Raw genomic sequence first — 21,488 nt, 5'->3', positions numbered from 1 at the left:
TTCAGTACAATTTTGCTAGCGTTTGTAGCATGTGATCTTATTGTAAAGTTTAGAAATTGTTCAACACGGTTTTCTTAATTGAATTACATTTTAAGGTTAGTGTTTTAGTTATATAGAAACAAATTCAGAAAGTAGTCTCTATTTTTAGTGATATGCAATGAAACAATGTTTCATTCTCCGTGGTTTTTTGTTCTAGAATTACTGTATGCACGGAAGACGCCCGATTTCTATCGTACGTTTCTTCCTCGACTACTGATCCTCGAATAAATATTATTCCCCGCTCCTCCTCGTTGTTCTCTAACCACGTTCATTCCTGACAGATCGACCGTACATGCACGACGTATGACCCATTTTTGTCTTCTCGAAACAGGTTGGAGACGATTTTTCCTCCCGAGGACGAAGTGCCTATTTACCACAGACGCGTCAGTTACTTTTTACAAGGATAGAACATCGTTGTCTCGTCTCTCCTCTTTCTTTTTACCCGTTCAAGTTCCACCGTTCAGCAACTGTTTCGCTATTTCTGTCGTGTCAATGGAAGCATTTATGATATCCGTCTTTCCACTGAAACTACCGTGCTGCATCAAACCTCTTTTTTACGATACTGTCGCGGTTCCCTCAAAGTTGATACGTTTATCGGTAAAACATTTCCCGCAAAGATCTTCCGATTCTAACGATGCACATTCGAGCATTCTAAATAAATAGATTTCTACAAATGTTCGACATTGCGTTGGTTACTTTGTACAAAACTAGATCTGTTTACAAGTTACAATCAGAAATTAACAATTCTTTTAAATGTTTTCAGTAGAGAAATTTTTTTAGTTAATATTCATTGAAGGAATTGTTAAATATTTGATTAAGTTTGATGGTTTTTTGAGGTTTTTTTACAAATACGTGTCAAATGGTTTTGTGTACGATAGATATTATACAACAAATATGGCGATTCGGTTAGGAGTACGGGTAAATTCATCAATGAGGTTGGCCCAGCAAATCTGGCTTTAAACCAGATGCAGCGATTGATTGCTGAACAAAGAAATGCCAGCTTATCTAAACCGCGAGGATCAGCTTAAGCGCATTGTGATCTAGCGGTGTTAGTTAGAGACTTAGCTTGAGTTTAATGCCAATTAAATCTGGATCAGTCTTACTGATAAATCCATCAGCATATTTAGGCGAAATGCTTCACTCGTGATCCAACATCTACCAAACAGAAGGTTACGAAATAACGACCAGCATCCCCCAACATCTCCAAGCGTTAAATTCCTTTAATTTATCAAATTATTTTTATATATTTATTTCTATATTTTGGTTTCAAGTTGTAAATATCTGTCCAGTCAATAATTACCAAAATCTTCCAGTATGTATTATACACAAAAATATAAATTTTCTTTCGTAATAAAAATACATTGGAGTCATCTTTGCTTCGTTTTTAAGATCTTAAAAACAGAAAATTACTTAAAATATAATTTCTGCCTCGTTTGCAACTAGAACTTTACCCTGATCCCTTCAGAGGCATCAGAGGCTGTTGCACTCTGTCGTGCAACTGTCGCGTTGAGTTTCCTCGCGGGCCCGTTCGCGCGTTGCAGTTTATTATCGTGTTCCAGTCGCTGAGCGGATACGTGCCTGTTCGCTGAAAACAGCTCGTTGCCGCGACGTGTATTGATGTAAACGAGAAAGGGAATTAAAAACGTGAATAATCCCGGCAAAGAGGGCTCATTTACGTATGCATGGTTTAACCGCGACCCAGCATTTCAACCGTGACCCCCCTCGCGCCCTCCCGCCAGTTTTTCCTACGCGAGGCAGCATAAAATCAGTGAAGTTTTTTAATCACCGCCACCGTCCTACGTGATGCCTGACGTGCAGGATTGTAATTGCGTTGCGTAACCATAGCCCCCGGAATCCGTGGAAACATTTTGGCCCGTGGCTACTTCGACACCGCGGCTACAGAGAAAATCGAGAACCAAGCATCGAAATTTTCTCGAAGGCAAACCCTCATCGACGCAAAGTGGGGACTTTTTAAACAAATAACTAAAATAACTCGTTCATTTTACAGGAGAGAAAATGGTCCAAGCAGAAGTTGTTCAATTTTATGGGCGATAGAGTACATAAATTTCTTTTTCCGCCCATTTTGAAATAAAAATCAATTCCTCTTAAAGTTTCCCAAAAAATTACAGGTTGAGTTAGACAAAGTTTAAGTCTGTTTTCTTTGAAATTGTGTTCTACAGCTCGAATAAATATAATTTCAATATCCTGGGAAACAGTATCCAGAAATAGAAATGTTCAGAGGTTCAATCGTGTACTCGTTACTTAATAGCTTTCCTAATGACAGCGAAGTTAGTTAAAAGTTTACAAGTACCAGAGTTCTTTCGTTTGAAGAGTTTTATAGAAATTCAGAGGGGGAGCTTATAAATTTACGAGTCTGCAAGTTTGGAGCGCTGATTACCAGCAGCCAGAATGGTATCCAAGTTGTCTCTTATCTCGTATTTACTGCTTCTTACTTCGCCGCACTAATGGTTACGTCAAACATAAGACCGCTTCAAGACCTCGCGTTTCCTATTAACGTTCCCCGATGTTTATTCTCGGTTTTTACATTTACCCGAACTGGTCGATCGTCGAACGATTAACACCGAAACGTTCCTCCCGTTTCTGTAGCTTAACACGCTGGAACCACAAACATCGAATGAAAAACCTGTTTGCGTACGAAAGACGAACATCGAAGTCCCAATACTTCAAACCAGTCTCTTCTCTTGAAGTTTACAGTCGTGGATCTCTGAGTTGGAGAATGTCGAGGCATCTGGAAGAACTTTTGTACGTTTCAAGATTAATTTTAGAAACTAGTGATCATCGTGTGGAACGTAAACATCTTGTTAACGAAGTGTCATGCAAAAGCTCGAGAAGAGAAATAAATTTCCGATAAATGTCCCTTTAAAAAGAACCTTCAATTCTGTTCGATGGTCGTTTATTTTTAACGTTAATGAAGGTGTTTGTAGCAATTTGTACTCTTCTTCGATTTAACATTTACGTGTTCGATGTTACATTCGTGAGTCCTGTTTGCGTGCGCGAAGCTTTACGCGGTGTTTTATTGAATCTGTTTTACGATGAACATGTGTGGTTTACTGTTTCGGAGGAAAGTAAACTCTTTCTTTATAGGCTTTTGATGTTCAATCTGGCTTTGGTACTCTGCACGGGACGTTCGAGATCTCCGAATTCGGAGCTCGCTGAGGTCCTTCATCGACCCATCAGAGCCCTAACGTTTCCTGAAGAGAGTGGCCTGGGTGTAAGTGTGAACGCTAACTTCCTTCGTTTGTACGTAAGATCGCAAGAACCGATAACTTTAAATCGACTTGGTCAATCCCAGTTTTTCGTTTCAACTTCTTATCTTTACATTAATTCTCTCTGGTGAAAGACTTTTTCAATATCGGTCGATTGGAGGCAATTTTCGGCAGATTCTGAAAATTAAATGCACTCTGTTTCCTATATAGAAACATATACATATACACTTATAATTCGAAATTTATTATTTTATTTAGCTAATGCAGTCTGTGTTACTGTAAATAAATTTTGATTCAAAACGATCTTTAAAGCCTAGTATCTTATGGGTTGAATTTATTCATTAGGAAAGGAACACACTAATTTTACTAATATTACTAGTAACTGGTACCTACATTCATACAAAATAGAAATATTTCCATTATTTACTTTAATTTAAGAAATCAGTGACACACATGAGCGAGTTCACAGGTGACAAACTACGGTCAACGTTATAAAGGTACAACAGTTCGTTCAACAATTTTATTTTTACACTTTTTTAACCTTTCACCAAGTGTTCTTTGCACGTTGGAGAATGAAGCTTTTGAAGCATTAATGAGCATACGACCCATGGATTGCATTTTTAATAAATAACACTGTAAATTTATATTTCTACAAACGTAACATTTCGTTTCCAGACTGGTTTATGTACGACAGTAAGAGTAGTTATTTTTCAGCATTATTATAATTATAATTGATTTATATTCACGTTCAAAACAATTGATTTTATTCCAGTTGTTCCTCGCGTTGGCGGTACCGCTGGAAGATCCTTATAAATCCGTTGCCATAGCAAACTTTTTCGAGGCGACGTACGATTTACCCACAAACGCGTCCGATGAGCATCTCTTGTTCGAAACTGGACAGAGCAGAAGGAGGAGGAGAAGCCTCAACAGAGCTACAGTTTACGAAATGTTGGAGATAAAGTTCGATAGGTGTGGTTCGTTGATTATCATATCGCGTTCTTTGGTTTCGATGGACTTTCCATATCTGTTTTATCATTGGAATTGCGTTGCTTCGCGTTCGCGCGCAGAAGAAAAGGTTGGATAAACGAAACTGTTACACGTCGAGGCAGATATAGATATACACAGCAGCTGACCTAGAAGTCATAGTGGGTCAGAGACGGTCTTATTTTATTTTTCACTTTGCTCCCCCCGACTTTCTGCGCAGCTACGGATATCAGGGTCACGAGTGTCTGCTGAGGGCAATTTGCGAAACTTCGGAGCATTCCTTGAGACATAACGGGCTCATCGGTGACATTCTGCACGTGATCTTCACGTAAGTTTCATCGTCAACTTTTGCATTACCTTAATCCTTATTTGATAATCACCTTATATCCTGAAAACATGTGATCCTCACACTGGCCCTTAATACGTCTATAATAGCAACAATACATTGGAAAATTTGAGCTTGAGACGAAGATGTTTGTATGTAATGTTCCATTCGAATTCATTCGCCGATTTCGACACAATCATTTAAGAAAACTTCTTTTTTATAGAAAAGTAATAATAATAATAATAATAATACATATTTTCTTGAAATTTATCTTGGTTACGATACCTTTTTTTATAAATCACGGAGTAAACTTCGTTTCATTTTGATACGTAGAGTCACGTTCTAAACAATCTGTATATTTAGGAAAGATCGATACATAGTTTGATAAGTATGCACGTATATTAATAATAGAAAATTATTGACTTTGTGACTGATCTTGGTTGAGCAACGAGTAAATAGGTAAAATAAAAGAATCATTCATAGTTGATGTCGATAAAAATTACTTAGAATTCTATAGTCTGGTCATCAATGTATAACTCGAGTATTCGAGAAAGATTCCTGATGGCGTTTTCTGAGCGTGGTGGGGATGAGGCGTGGCGAGAGAATAGAGTACTGTAGCCATCGGGTGTTGGCTGACACTGTTTAAAAGATGTAATGAATAGGAACTTCAACATTTATCTCGAGCAGCGTGCCAGGTAGCATACTTTACAGCTTTCAATTCTGCCGAACAAAAACATTATTTCATTCTACAAATTTTTTATGACATCAAAACTTTGATGTCAGACAATTCTAAACTACGTAACTTAAAATTTGTCTCGGTAATTATTTCCATAACCACGCTAAAATTTATGAATTCCATTCAAATTTGTTTCTTTCAACATCTCAGTTCAGAATCAATCGCTTCGGTTCCCAAGGTGAGAAGTCTTCGACACTCGAAGCGTTAATTAACGTTCCAAAAATCAATCGAACGCGCTCCCCAGTCAACTTTGGCCGCCACGGGAGCGACTCGAAAAAAGTATCCACAGTTCCCTTTGCGAATCAGCTTCGCTGGTGGTCTTTGCTCGAACATAGTCGGGTATTGTTCGCGCGGGGGCGTAACGCGCTAAAGGACTCTGCTGGAAAATTCGCCGGCGCGACCTCCTTTCGCGCGTCGAGGGAGAGAAAAAAAAAAAGAAAGAAGAGCCAGGCCTTTTTTCGGCCGGTCCAAGGCGGCGCAAATTGGAGTAGATACACAGACCGTGTAGAAAAGCAAATTTGGTTTAGCTTTCTCGCTTCTCCGCCCGGCCTGTCGGTCTTCCTCCGTGCTCGTGTGCGGGCACAGTTGGCTACAGCGTGCCCACCAGTGTGTGTGTGTGTGTGTGCGCGCTCGCGCGATCTCGTGGGTGGATAAACTCTCGAGCCAGGGACGTATGAATAAAAAAAGAGGGCCCGCGGGCGGCCCGTGACGGCGCATTGTCGTCCTCGCCGTCGACGAACGTCCTATATCCTCGTCGTCGGGGAATTTCCGAGCGGTTTTCCAGCTACGAGGCAGAAAATAGACCGACGAGAATGTGTATTAGGACTAGGAGCGTCGAGCTCGTTCTTTCTTAGGGTTTTGGGAGTTTCGTGGTTACACCGTGGACGGTTACACACGGTCGGTCTACCTGCATCAGGCGTTGGTATAAAGGGTGGACGGATTCAATGGGAATATGAATCAAGTTCTCTTGCGTCGAGCAGCGAAAATCGTCTAAATGAGAGTATTTTAACATTTTTCACTAGTGGATCCGCTATTCATCGCGTAGCACATTTATGGAATTACGTTCCCTCGTTTCTATTTGTGGCCATTTACGATCTCGTTGGGAGTTGTCTAAGGAAAATTATAAATAATTTTTCGGGGGGAAAAAATAATTTTATGCGTGTGAATAGATATGGAACGTAAAACGTCATATGTGAATAATTTAATATAGAATACATATCAGAGCATGGTATGAGATTGACACGTGATATTATATATGACAGTAGGTGGAATCGTAAATCGTCCACGAGTGTATAAGATCACACTTAATCATATGCAGCATCCCATGCATACATGATTATATAGGGCGTCTCAGGGCAAGCAATGCAACGGGCAGGGGGTGATTCTACGTGCAAAAATAATTCGTTGACGTAGAATAAAAATTGGTTTTCGAGGTAATTAAATTCGAAAATTTGGCGATCGTACGGATTCAATATAATTTGGCGCGTCTGACCAATACTCACTACTTTTACTTCCACCAATACTCAAGTCTCTGTCGCAAATTTGAGAAAAAATTGTCAATTTCTGTTTGATAACAAGATCGAATCGTTTTCTAACGAATTGTACAACACGCTAGCAAAATGTTACCATCCATTTTTATGTAAATCTGTACATTAGTTGTAGGTTCGTGGCGCGTGGAACGTCACGGAAAGGAGACCCGGGGTTAAATTATTATTCCGCGTTTTGGAAGGAACTTCTTTAAAGTTTTCGCGACGGAAGAGAACTTACGGGGTTGATTCATGAAAGGAAAACTGCGCTTCGAGCGACTGTACGGCGAAGAAAACGCGGGCAAATAGAGAAACAGCGGGGTACGCGTTGCACGGCGGGAATAAAAATTGCAAATGAGCTTTTGTTTTGCCGTTGAAGTTGTTATCGCGCCGGGAAGAGCGCAGGATGCATTGTCCTCCTTGGGAATCCGTTCGTGCGCGAGGTCTCACGGGTAATTTGAGGGAATGGAACGGGTCGGAGGAGGTATGAAAAAATCATGGGGATAGCTTATTTTACTTCTCGCCGCGAACGACGCGTTATTAAATTCGTATGAGGTTTCCCCGTGAAGCTTAACAAGGACTGCGAATAAACGATACGTTGCAAAGATACTGATACCTTCGCCCGGAAATGGACGACTTCTCCGCGAACTCTCAAAACCCTCGAAGCGAGTTTCTCTTATTCCGGAACCGAAAAGAAAATTCTATTTCTCGAGAAAGCACGTATAACAGTTTCCAGCATTTTATTATTATTTATCGAGTTTTATTTGGAGTTATTCTTGCTACAGAGTTTTCTTTCTTTTTTAGATATAGTAAATATAAAACAAAACATTGGTCGAAATTGAAGTAGGGAAAATTAAAAATATACAAGCGTTGTCAATTTTTAAAGAAATCCATAATTGAAACCACGAAATATAAACCCGTTTTAGTTATAGTTTCTTCTGTCTAATAAGGGCAGGAATAATTTATATCTTTGACATAATTAAAACACTTTATATACGAACGACTTTACAAATAATTTAAATCGTAGAGAACAGTATATGGAAACCGTTTTGAAAGTGTTTCGTCGAAGGATTCGAAGATCGTTAGAGTCATTGAATCGAAGCAAACTCGAAAGAAACTGGAGAACACTCGTCTGTATTTTTGAGGAACGCGTTGTGCACTGATAACGGAATTGTATTGTTTTTCACCGACGTATCGCCGAAACGTCGAAACGAAGCAGAAAGGTCGAAGAGATGCATGGTTCTCGGAGTCTTCTTGATACGAAATAAGGAAAGACAAAAGTCGGTGTAAAAGTGCAACGAAAGCACGGCTCCTGGCATGTTTTTACGACCGCGCTAGATACGCGAGACATATCGTTATGTTTGCCAGCCCGTTGCGCGTAATGATCCCTCACTGAAACGGAGGGACTGTCACTGCGATTATATAAAAAAAAAAAAGAAACGTAGAGACCGGAAAATGTACGGAGAAATCCCGTTTATTTCCGTCCAATTTTGTCGCGAACTCGCTGCGAATCCTCAATTATGCTCCCCCTAAACGGAACAGGCGCCATTGAATCCCGAGTGGTTTTAAACTCCGTCGACCGACCTCGAAATCTTTAAATTCAATTTTTGGATGAACCGCGCGCGATGCCAAACAGAAGAAGCAACGAACGAAGTTTCGATTATTTTTTTATTGATTCGGTGCTTAATCTCGAATAAGGGTAAACCATCACGGGAAAATCTTAAGATTGATCGAGAATAAGACTGAAAACGACAGAGAAATATTCGAGGCCCAAAGGATGGTGACAACGTGGTGGCTGATTCGAAAATTGAGAATATTTTTTCTCCTGCTCTCAATGCCAATCACGTAACGCATATTAGTTTGCAAACGAATCAGACAACAGAAATCTGTAGGTTTATGGATAGTTAAAGTAAAAAAATGATTAAAAAGATAAATACTTTGATGCAAGGAAGAGTACGATGTTATCTGTGTACTATGCGTTCTTTCAAATTTAGAAGGTAGTTTTATTCATTCTTTAAATATTTCAACTGTGCAAGGGGCGGGTGAGATGCACATTAAATCTGTGTATTATTCTAATTTTTTCTGCTAAACCGACAAGTTAAATTGTAATGTGTTCCATAAAAGTGTTTTCATTCGGATCGTGTATGAAAAAGAGTGTCGAGTTTATTGGTAGCCTTCTCAAATTAGTTCTATTTATTTTTTAAATATTTTGAAAAAAACGTGATATATATATATTATATAGATTTTCACTGTTCAAGAGGGGGTGAGATGCAGATTAAATCTGTATATTTTTCTAATTTTTTCTGTTAAACTGACAAGTTAAATTGTAATATGTTTCCATAAAAATGATTTTATTTTGATCGCGCAAGAAAAAAAGTTCCAACTTTATTGGTAGCCTTCTCAAATATATATACGAGTGCAAAGGGTTAAGTTACTAGTGTTCCATAACGTAAACGGAAGTCAGATGGAACAAGGGATAGCAATGACTGAGAAGGAACCATCGCGAACGGTCCGGCTTCGATTTTGATGAAACTTTGTACACTTATAAAGCAGCCAAAAATAATCGACACGTATTTTTTTTTAGCTGCGGTAACTCGAGTTTAAGGGGTGAAACCACCCCTTGAAGTTTTGGCTCGAAACGGCTATCTCGAAAACGGAAAGAGATACAAAAAAATTGTTAATGTGCGAGGTTAATGGTTTCTTATGTACAATAACATGGTGTTAAAAAATTAAAAAAAATACAATTTGTTTATAACAAAAAAAAATTTATTAACTTAATTTTTCATTTTATTGAAATTTTTATAATGACAAAAAATGACGAGCATTTTATTCCAAATCCATTGGTATGCGATTTTTTAAAATTGCCTCTTACAGTTTTGCAGATTTTGATGATTTACATCTTGCGCGCACATTCATTATGGTAGTAGCCGTTCTAACTTTGATTTTAATGAAGCATTGTAGGCTTGCACTAAATTATACAGTAACAAGTAACAAGTAACAATAACAGTAACAAGTTTCTTAACAGCAATGAAAAGATTTTTTTTTATGCCCACCTATGACATTGTGGCAAAGGGGGAGCGATTTATAAATTATAAATACATACAGTGTGTATACCAGGAGATAAAGATACACTTATTATTCTCATGATGTACTTGCTTTAAAATACAAATTGAATAAATAAATATTGTCATTTCTGCGGCTCGCCTATCATGCAGTTTACGCACGTTATCTAAATCTTCACTGTTGTGAAAGCATTCTGTGTAATTTGTATAATAAAAATACGTGTCAAATGAGATTAGTATGTGCATCTGTATCTCTGTTGTTATTAACATTCTTTAAAATCGAGACGGTTTTTGTAATAAACATGATAAAATGGGTATATTGAAATGGAGTTTGTATTATACCTTTTGATAACGTGACATATCGTAAAGTTAATTAAATTGATTGCCCTTGTCATGTGAAAATAATATTTGTTGGTAGATAAGTGGGAGAACTTGGATATATATATATATTGCAATTAGCTCTTTATAAGCGTGTAGAACATTGTTGGTTATCCATACAGCCGAGGTGCCGATTCTGGGCATTTAAACGTTGCACTTATCCAGCCAATCTTTTGTTGCATATATCCAGCTTTTACTGTATTCGGAAAGATGGTAAATATTAATCCTATTAATGTAATAACTTTACTGTCTGCTGCGTTTGTTGAGTGGAACCAGGGACCCACGCCAATTAATAACGCAGAAGAAAATTTAAGGGATGTATTATTCGATTTAATTGTAAGAAGTGTCGAAGACACGGCATTCCTGGTTGAACATGAAACGTGTGTTGAAATGGACGGGACGCCTATCGACCAAGAACATCAGGATGCTGATTTGAACTGGTTGTGGGTAGATGAAGAGGAGGAAAATAGGACACCGAATATTCCAAACATATACGAACAAGACGTTGTATGTCATTCGAATAAGGAATACACCCCATTCGAATATAAAAGGAAAGCTGTGGCGTACTGGAACAGCGGGAAGTCGAAGCGATTAAAATTAGACACCGTACGTTCCAAATTCCGTCACGTGAAATCCGAAAGAATGCTTCGTAAATGGGCTTTACAAGTTGAACAGGGTGGCACAAAAAAGGAAAAAATAAAACGTATTGCAGAGTATACATTTAATAAATTTATGGAAGCTCGGCAGTTAAGAGTAATTGTGCATGAAGTAGATCTACGGCGATGGGCTTTACAAGCGAGGGACATAGAAAATTTACAAACATTTAAAGCCGGATATACTTGGCTATATACTTTTAAAAAGATGTTTAGATTAGTGTCCAGAAAAATTACCAGATTTGTAACCACAAATATGGTAAATCGAGAAGACGATATTCATTTGCAATGCAGCGCATTCGTGAATGAAGTAAAATCATATATAGCCCGAAATGAACCACACAATGTTTACAATTCCGATCAAAGTGGTTTTAATTTGGAATTACATTCAGGGCGCACTTTGGCTGAAGAAGGTATAAAAATCGTAGAAGGAGGTGTTCAATCAGTGTCATCCACCACTCATAGTTACACCATCCAGCCAACCATTTCAGCTGATGAACAATTACTGTCACCATTATTTATTGTACTGAAAGAGAGTACAGGACATTTCGGGCCGATTGTGGAACAACATTTATTTCGCCCTGACAATGTATATCTTGTAGCTTCAAAGTCAGGCAAATTAACTACGGACCATTTCAAGACCTGGTTAAGAGAGATTTACTTCGCAAATACTGGGGCCGCAACAGTTCTAATTCTTGATTCCTGGAGTGGTCACTGTAAGAAGACGGTGAACGAAGTTACTCCCGAGGGTAAAAATGTAAAACTTTTTATAATACCAAAAGGTGGAACAAAGTATGTTCAACCACTGGATGTTTACGGTTTCCGCACTTGGAAAAATTTCGTCCGCCGATTTTCCGATATAGTTCTCGTTTTAAATCACGACATTAATCTCCACGCTAGGAATAATATAATTAAACTTCAATCTCTGGTCCACAATCAATTTTCATCGTCAAGGTTCCAAAATTTTATTAAATACTCCTGGTATAAATCCGGATATATAGATGAAAAGCCAAATGCATTCCAGAATCCTGTTGAGTACTGCTATTCTGTTGAAAATGAGCCAACATGTCATATTTGCGGTGACGTGGCAATAATTAAATGCGCATGGTGTAAGAAATCTTTATGTTTCAAACATTTTTTCGACGAGTACCACTGTTGTCGGAACTATATAGAATAATTGTTATACACACTGCATATATTTATAATTTATAAATCGCTCCACCTTTGCCACGATGTCATAGGTGGGCAATAAAAATAATTAATCCTTTCGTTGCTGTTAAGAAACTTGTTACTGTTATTATTACTCGCTACTTATTACTGTATAATTTAGTGCAAGCCTACAGTGCTTCATTAAAATCAAAGTTAGAACGGCTTCTACCATAATGAATGTGCGCGCAAGATGTAAATCATCAAAATCTGCAAAACTGTAAGAGGCAATTTTAAAAAATCGCATACCAATGGATTTGGAATAAAATGCTCGTCATTTTTTGTCATTATGAAAATTTCAATAAAATGAAAAATTAAGTTAATAAATTTTTTTTTGTTATAAACAAATTGTATTTTTTTTAATTTTTTAACACCATGTTATTGTACATAAGAAACCATTAACCTCGCCCATTAACAATTTTTTTGTATCTCTTTCCGTTTTCGAGATAGCCGTTTCGAGCCAAAACTTCAAGGGGTGGTTTCACCCCTTAAACTCGAGTTACCGCAGCTAAAAAAAAATACGTGTCGATTATTTTTGGCTGCTTTATAAGTGTACAAAGTTTCATCAAAATCGATGCCGGACCGTTCGCGATGGTTCCTTGTGAGTCGCGGGAATTGTTATCGGAAAATATCTAGTCGTTGATTCCTCCGAAAAAGGGATCGCAAATAATAATCCTTCCGTCGCGGGAGTGGTTCCTGTCGCGTCACGTGACACGCCACTCGTTCAGCTCCCTCGATGCCCGCAAACACTCGGGCGGCATTAAATTGGCCAGAAGAAAGCATCGTATGACGGCAATTTAATGGCCGTCCGTTAACGAGTTGGCCGACGTTGCGTCGTGCTCGTTACGCTAGCCGTATCACGGCAAGAAAAAGCTCCTTATTATCATCCGGGTGTACGATATGTATGTACGGTGCTGTGCACGTTGTTTTCAGACCGACGAGCTCGCGACACGAGGAACTGCCGCAGGACATTCTTCAGGCTGAAGTGGTCGGACGTAATGGAGGCTGCTCGAAGTACCAACCGCAATGCCCCGTGGGACTCTTCGACTTGATTGGAGTCCTCCGTTGAGCCCTGAAAATCCACTGCGGTTCAACCCGTTGCTTTTCGAGCGGGTAAACAGTCTGGTTTTATTAGCAAGTAACTCATTTAAACGCAACTTCATCTTCCCCAAAAAATTTATGAGACGTTCTTCACGGCTTTGTCAAACAATGCATTCGATTCTAGCTTCAAACTCATTTGATACTAGGCCATTACACCGTCGTGTCAGAAGCAATGTATTGGATTTAAAAGAAAATAATTTCTAGCGAGGTCAGCGAAAAGATTTGCTCGTTTCAGAGAAAAGTATAGGCTAAGAACAATTTTTGCCTCGAGTAATATTATTCCATTTTGATAGAGACATTTGGTACTAATTTGCAGACACCAAAGTATTTTAGCAAATTTATTTCAGTCTCAATTAAAATTCGTGAGTTCGCGATCGACGCGACGTACACGAGACTGTGTGTACTTAAGATCGAAGTAATTGTCGGACGCAAAATTTTCGATGAAAATGTGTGACCCGCGGCATAAAGTTCGCAAGGGATTTACGTCGAAAGTTCGTGAAACCAGCAGAATTTTACAACCGCTATGGATGTTAAGTCCACGGGAATTTCAACACCTCTGTAAGTAAAGCTAGATACTTTACAGCGGTAACATAGTAACTTCCACGAACTTTCATTAGGGATTCAAAAGCGGCAGAAGTACTTAAGTGTATGTGCGAACCCAAACCCCCACCATTCGTTTGGTCTTTGGAGTGCTGTGTCGGTGCTGATTTGTCATGGAGTCCCAAAAGTTTCTGAAAAATTTCATTCCTTCCTGTTGAATGTTTCATGAAAGAAGTCTGCCTAGCCTGACAGCAAAAATAATCAATTTCTCTTTGTTCTTGCAAAACCGGATGCTTGACACAAAGATTTATAAAATATCGAGACTTTACATGGCTTGGCAAGCCCTTTTTTTATTCATTTCAATAGTCACCTTCGGACATAAATATATGTTCTGAAAACTCTGATAAAGTAGAAGAGTAGAAACAAGGGTGAATTGATAGGTTCTTCTGTGTCGAATTTTAATAATTTTTGTTCCAGTTTAATAGTCTGAAACATAATTTTTCAAACGTTCACAACCCACTTTCGAAAATGGTAATCGTGGTGTACTTGCCTGTAATGCATAGCTTAAAAGGAAACAGGTGTTCAATAAAAAATATCTCTTTGTTGCTATTAAACTAACCTTCAACTGGCGATGTTCCTTCAATTCGACGTATCTCGAACTTTTATGATTAATTTATTATGTTATTTTATTATAATAAATATACTCTATTTTCTTAAAAGAGTCCAAGAACGCGTATTAAAAATACTACAACTTTAGGCGCGCGTAGTTCCGAAACTACAAGTGTTTATCAATAATTGAGCTATTACTAGAAGCGGCAAAGCTTCCCCTTTAAAATGGTTTTTGGTTTTTGACGATACGACTTTCCGTTTTCGAGATATCGTAATTTATGTAAACGGTAATTTATTTTAATTCGACCATCTCACTGTCCGGCTCGCGTATAATAGCCTATTCACGCGTATTAAAAATACTAAAAGTTTAGACGCGTGCAGTTCCGAAACTATTAGTGTTTTATTAATTATTAAGGCATTCTTAGCGGCGGCGAAGCTTCCTCTTTAAAATGGTTTTTGGTTTCTGTCGATCCGACTTTCCGTTTTCAAGATATCGTAATTTATGTAAAAGGGTATTTTTCTTAATTTGACTATCTCTGTCTCCGTCTGACGCGTCGCGTCGTGCCTCTTTGTTGCGCGGAGTCGAGACAGTCACATGACCAGGGAGTCTCAGTATTTCCAAGAATTTACTACGCATTGTTTACTATTGTCACGTGCGCGATACCAATGAACTCGCGCGACCGCACCAAAATGTAAACAAAGCTTCGGACCCTTATATCTTCGAAACTAGCCACCGCATCGACTTGAAACTAAAATTATCATATCTCTGAAACTAATAAAGCTATCGACTTGTACAAACGCTCATTTTAAAGGGAATTTCATCCTCTATCTAATGATCATATCACCTACTATAATTTATGTTGTCTTCCATGTTTATTTTGACATTTACTTTGACACTGTGCACCCAAAGAAGTTTCCGCAAATTCCTATTAATCATACGACTGATGTGCGACAAAATTTGATGGTAAATTGTTTATTTAATTGAAAATGTATTTAAATTTGTATACAGGATGTTGGCATAATTACTAGACAGCCGGTCATGATGGAAATAGGTATAAAAGTGTCGGTATATTTAGTGTTAAAAGGAAACGAGACAATTTTTGTTATATGCTTAATGAAGTTTAAGAAATTCCTATTGATCATACGACTGATGTGCGATAAAACTGTATTATAAATTGTTTATTTAATTGAAAATGGATGAAACCGCCACCTGGAAAGATTGACGTGCCAAAGTGGCTAATAAGTTTTGAATAAATCGTACTTTTTCCACGATTATCGACGGTTCACGAATACTGCCACGTTCTACTGTAAATATCTACCAAAATTATTCAACTATTTTTATTTACGTTATCTTCTACGTTTATTTTGAAATTTACTCTGACGCTATCTACCCAAAGAAGTTTAAGAAATTCCTATTTATCATACGACTGATGTGCGATAAAACTGTATTATAAATTGTTTATTTAATTGAAAATGGATGAAACCGCCACCTGGAAAGATTGACGTGCTAAAGTGGCTAATAAGTTTTGAATAAATCGTACTTCTTCCACGATTATCGACGGTTCACGAATACTGCCACGTTCTAACGTAAATATCTACCAAAATTATTTGTGATTAAATAAATACCGGCAACCTGGTGGCTTCCTATAAACTCCACGTGTCGCTCGATTGCGAAACACATCAGACACCGTGTCGCAAACACGAAACGCCTGGTAAAAACTGCTTAAATTCTGTGCTCTAGAGCAAGATTCGGCTTGGATTGCTCGCGTTCCACGTCTTAGGAGATTCTAATCCGCGGCAGGTGTCGTCGACGCGTCGAAAGTTCAACCGCGGAGTTTTGATTAATCAGCTCGTTGGCATGCAGCTACTCCACAGCTATATTCAGGGGTTTGATCGGCTAATGAATTTCGAAATTGGCCTGTTAATCGATTTCCTTTACACCATAGCGTGCATTATACATAGCAATCAGGGAGGATAACACTCCGCGACGTGACACGAATCTACGAAAAGCAGGAACTCGCCCCGAACCACCCACGCTGTTACCACAAACCGCGAAACTTGTCGCTGTAGACCTTTCGCGGAACTATCAAAGATCTCGAAAAGGTCTCGAGAAACTCCCGCGCGGTTTTGAAGGACCCAAGGAAATTGAAACGTTTACGGGATCAGCCCCGGTGTTTGGGAACCATTGAAACGCGTTTGGCAACTTTCTTCGAGCTTTTCAACCGGCAACGCGGGACCCACGAATCCGCCACAACTTTCCAGCTGAATTGAAGCGATTAAAATTCACCTAAATCGTTATTCTCACTCGTATTCGTACGTTATAATAAAAATGTAAAGGTGATTAGAAAAGAAATAAGTCCATTCTTTTATGCATTAATATATTTAAGGAGGTACAATCGTGTGCAAAGGATTGAAGAATGAAATGAATAATTAACTTGAATTCGTTGATCGTCGGGAGACAGAATGTGGGTTCCCACCTATTGTCTTGCATGCGTCCTTCGTGCTCATCAGCCGGATGGACAAGACATTACAAGCTTTCGAGGCTCCGACGTCCGTCGATGAGGGTAAAGTGACGAATGACAGAGAAATTGGATTGAATTTGCTGGCAGGACGGTCGGGTGTTAGGTGTCGACGCCGATAGTCTTCGCTAAAAGGCTTCGAAGCGACGCGTTGTACGTCTTCCCGTATGAAACGAAGGGTCGAAGACGGCTGAGAATCGAATTACCCTGACTGGAACTCAGATCGTCGTGAATCGACGATCATTGGGGGCGTCTCGTGAAGCTGAAGCCTAGGCAATCTATTAGAAGGGGAGAAAACTAGTACAGGAACAGTGATTCCCAACTTCCCCTATGTGACACAACCGGTTCGTGGATCAATATAAAAGCATAAAAACTTTTTTCAAAGAAACGTCAATGGCAAGCACAGTTCAGATCGTTTTAAAAACATTTAAAAGGAAACATTGGTATCTATTGAATGTAAAAAGAAACTCGAATCAATTTTTTAAGCCTTGTTTCGATAAAATTGATTTCAAATATTTTGAATATTTCCTGTACAATATGCACATTTCTGTTTGTATTAATTCTACTCGATAATGGAGTGTACACAAGGATCAAAACGTTCGCTTTAATAACAGATTAATTTTATAAGGTTATTTCTGGTCTGGTTATCAGCTTAAAAATGATTGAAAATATATTATTCATTTTCTGTTAGTATAATTATCTTATTTTCAGTCAATTTCGACGAACAATTTCGAATATATTATTTTACATTATTGCCCATAATCCTATCGAGTTGCGGCTAATTACATTTTATTTTATTATAAAATGCATTCATTGACGTGTTACAAACTACATAAAATGCCATTATTGCTTGAATATGTCCCAGTAGAAGTTACTCAGTCAAATCCTATAGTAATTTTTTCTTTTAAATCATTAATTTAATCAGTGGTAAAGTATGCGACATATATTTTAAGGGGGTTTTTATAATTCAACAAGTTTATTAAGGTTCTTGTGGCGGTAGCTTAAGCGTACTGCAGCGGATAGCGAATACAAGATCTGGGAAACCTTTTTGGTATTAAAAGGTCGCGCAATTCTTTCTTCTGTTAACAAAACCCGACGCGGTTACTGCGCTAAGCAGTTTTCGAAGCTCTGGAAAATATAGTAAAGTAAAATTTTAGAGCAGATTGTGACTGTGAACGAAATCTCGGTCTTTTATTAAGATCCTCTTTCAAAATGAGAGTCTATGGAACGACGTCGACTTGGCAAGGTTCCTCGGAGGGAAGCAAAGTCGGTCAATTCATAAGGGAAATAATGGGTACAATTTTTTTGGATTACGATGTCATACTCTTGATTGGTCTTAAGAGAAGCACGGTGAAAAAGGGGGAACAGAATCTAAGAAAAGTCGCCAAATGATTTCGACTTCTTCACGATAAATACATCATTTCATACAGATTTATCGAGCTGAATTATTCTTCTTGCAATTTAGATTTAGCTTCGAGCGATTGTTTATACGATTTTAAAATTGAAATTCAATCTTTGGAACAGAAATATTTTAAAGACGATGGAGAGATTGGTTATGTTGGATCATTTTCAAAATAAAGGTAAACAATATTTTGCTATCGTTATATTATCTTCATGTTCTGAAAAATGTAGAATTATGTCCATTTCACTAATGAAAGTTTCGAATGGATATATTTTTTTTTAAAGGAGTCTGGATCGTTGCAAATGAATTTTCAGTTAAATACTTGTCAAATTCATCGACAAAGTGTCGACGCAGGGGGCATCGATTTCCCCTTTGATGTATCCGCGAGCCTGGCTTGCCAAAGGAAAAGCTCAGGAGTGTCTCGAGAAGTTCTCGGGGAACCTTTTTATTTCGATCGACCTTTGGCTTGGAGCTTTTCACTAACCTAGGCAGATTCACCTTTGAAACGTGCACGTACGTTCCTATCCCTCGCCCTGTTCCTGTAAACCGTAGTCCTCCATTACTGAGCATCCGCTGCAGCATTTTGGGTGATCTGGCTTATCAGGTTGCTGTACTCGTTACGTCTTATATCGACAAGTTATCGTGCAATTTCTTCCAACAACAGCGATTTTTTTAAAAATGATTATCCAACGAAAAGTTGAGAGACCTACAGTGAATATTGAAATGTGGAAGTATAAAATTGCCATTAAGATTAGTGTGTTGCTATTTTTCTTATTTCTTTAAATTTTAAATATTTTTATGTTTACCGAGTGTGTGGATTCACAGAGATTTGCAGTCGGTTGTTTGTTACCAGGAAAAGAGAATCGCGCTCGCTGCAGCGAGGAGTTCGAACGTGTTCGATCACTAAATCCGTGATCTTCACTACGTGCATTGTTCCGCAAAACGTCGCGTAAATCATTACGATATTGTCCGTTTTTCGACCCAAGACACGAATCCCCCACCTTCGCGGTCGAACAGAGCGGACACAGAATAAAGAAACGAAGAATCGCGAGAATATTTCGCGATGTCGTGGCCATAACTACTCAATATCGTTCGAAAGGATCGTAAACTTTTAACCCTGAAGGTTCAAGGTTTCGAAATCTGCGGTCCCAAAAAAGTTCTCGAGGCGATTCCCGTATTCCTGGCTCGTTTGAATATTCGCGAGCAAGCCCGTTCGATGTCTCGACGTCGATGGTGTGTCCTCGTCGCGACGAGTACGATAGCGATTCTTGGCGATCGATGTCGACGGAAGTTCGTTACCCGGCGATTGCAATATTTATACGGGCGAATTGAATCCGTCGACAGCCGGCATTAATTACTTTCCGTGAATTTCCTGGAATAATCCTAGCCCGTAATAGGTTCCATTGATTCGCTCCCGACGACTGTGCAGTGGTGAAATTTGCATAGACGTCGGGGGAGGATTCGCGTGCAAGTTCCGGAAGCCATCGAAATCGCTGCTAGGATTCTTTGACCGAACAGATTACCCGGGAAATCATCAATTCCTGCGAACGCGTCGGGATACCTGCGACAAACGCTGGCGGACGGGAGCTTGTTTCGCTAAATTTCGGGAAAATTAAACAACATTTGTCTTCGTGAGTCTTGGGACAAGTCAATTTTCAAAATAATTACGCAACGTCTCGACGAGAATTCTTACGAAATTAAAATAGAAAGCTCGGGTTTTTTAATTCGTGGCATTGGAAGATGTTTAACCCTTAAGTGGGCTCTCAATCTGAACTGCATTATTCTACTTAATGATGATTTTTACCAAATTGGTAAATGGAAATCAACTTTCCTTTAAAGCATATACAATATTAATAGAAGATTACATAAATTTTCAAATAATTACATTGATATGTATTAAATAATTGTTAGAGTAAACTTGTGGAGGACTGCAGCGGCTCCAATAATCCACTTAAGGGTTAAACGATAAGAATTATGCACCTAACTTACCTAAATAGGATACAATACTCGACAAAATTGTAATGAAAAGGAAACCAATGAGTTCAAATACTAGAAAATTGGATAATTATGTGTGAATGTTTATTTTGTAAATTTGTATAAAATTGTTACTGAATATTAAAAATATAATACTCCAGTGGTCGTCAATAGTTTTTAAACTAATGCAATATTTAAAAAAACGAAACAAGAGTAAACATGAGTGTTTGGTGAATTGAAGGCCTTACTTTTCATCCTTAATAAAATTAAAATACGGTATCAAATTAGAACTTCCTATTTCGATGTCAATCCTGTACATTTCAATGCATCCTGCTACTGTGAATTGCTCTTATTACCAACGAAGTATATTCCGCAACATCGTATTAAGCTTGTTGACCTATGCGTTCGTACTACGAGGCAGATCTGTCGAGGAATCTCGTAAATGTACATTCCTGCAGCTCAAAGGGGTAAATACGACCGAGCAACATTGATTGTACTTCTAGGAACCACCTCCAGGGGGGTAATCAGGCCCAAATTAACCAGCCCATCTTTCTCGAACCCTTGAAGATCAAGTACTCCAAGACTCTTCTTGACCCAAGCATATCTTGATCTCATTGCAACACGTTCTCAGGCGAGTCCTTGTTTTTAACACATTGACTGGCCACGTGAAACCCCTCAGATTGTCCACGAAATCGAAATATCGTTTTTAGATAATTGGAAATTAACATATCCACAATTTGGTATTCTTATAGCCTCGTTAGAATGCAAGAGATTCTTATCTAGATTTATTTTCTTTAACATCTAATCTTGAGAATTGATTTTTTTAGCACCCTAGAGGAAAGACAATGTCACTTATATGGGGGATGTTCTGAGTCCATTATTTACTCAGTTTTTCCAGTATACCCACAATTTGTTATTTGTACAGTTTTTTTTTTTAAATTATTGAATTTTATCTTAATTTATTTTTTTTTAACATCAAATCATGAAAATTAATTTTCTTAATTTCTTAGTGGAAAGTCAATATCATCTGAGGGAGCGTTTCGTCCCGGAGTCTGCTTAGAAGGACATTGAATGGTCCAGCAGAGGAGCGTATATATGTATAGAAATAGGAGTTCGATCGAGCACTTGCGAGAGAGTTAAGATCGTATCCCTCTGCCGGCGAGCGCGGAAGGCGTCGCCACAATACGTAAGATGGAGATTTGGCCCG

General features: G+C 38.4%; 1 protein-coding gene across 3 annotated transcripts in view; it reads left to right on the top strand.

The window, feature by feature from the left end:
- LOC122401174 overlaps window positions 1–21,488 on the top strand; it is a 92,350-nt gene that overhangs the window by 47,607 nt on the left and 23,255 nt on the right. The window contains exons 1-5 of one of the 3 annotated variants that reach the window (XR_006259424.1): window positions 2,747–2,802; window positions 3,145–3,271; window positions 4,039–4,235; window positions 4,471–4,578; window positions 13,070–13,249. Coding sequence is in view for 1 of the 3 variants with exons in the window: in XM_043403138.1 (XP_043259073.1) it covers window positions 2,777–2,802; window positions 3,145–3,271; window positions 4,039–4,235; window positions 4,471–4,578; window positions 13,070–13,205 (594 nt within the window). In the remaining 2 variants the exon portion in view is untranslated. Of the gene's footprint in view, window positions 1–2,746; window positions 2,803–3,144; window positions 3,272–4,038; window positions 4,236–4,470; window positions 4,579–13,069; window positions 13,380–21,488 lie in introns of those variants that run through there. The other 2 variants (XM_043403138.1, XR_006259425.1) reach the window with 2 other exon arrangements.

The sequence above is a fragment of the Colletes gigas genome, unplaced genomic scaffold (assembly GCF_013123115.1).
Source record: "Colletes gigas isolate AHSC1104 unplaced genomic scaffold, ASM1312311v1 Colletes_gigas_Sc00022, whole genome shotgun sequence".
Classification (NCBI taxonomy): domain Eukaryota; kingdom Metazoa; phylum Arthropoda; class Insecta; order Hymenoptera; family Colletidae; genus Colletes; species Colletes gigas.
The sequence above is the reverse complement of the archived record's forward strand: the minus strand, read 5'-3'. Positions and strand labels throughout refer to the sequence as shown.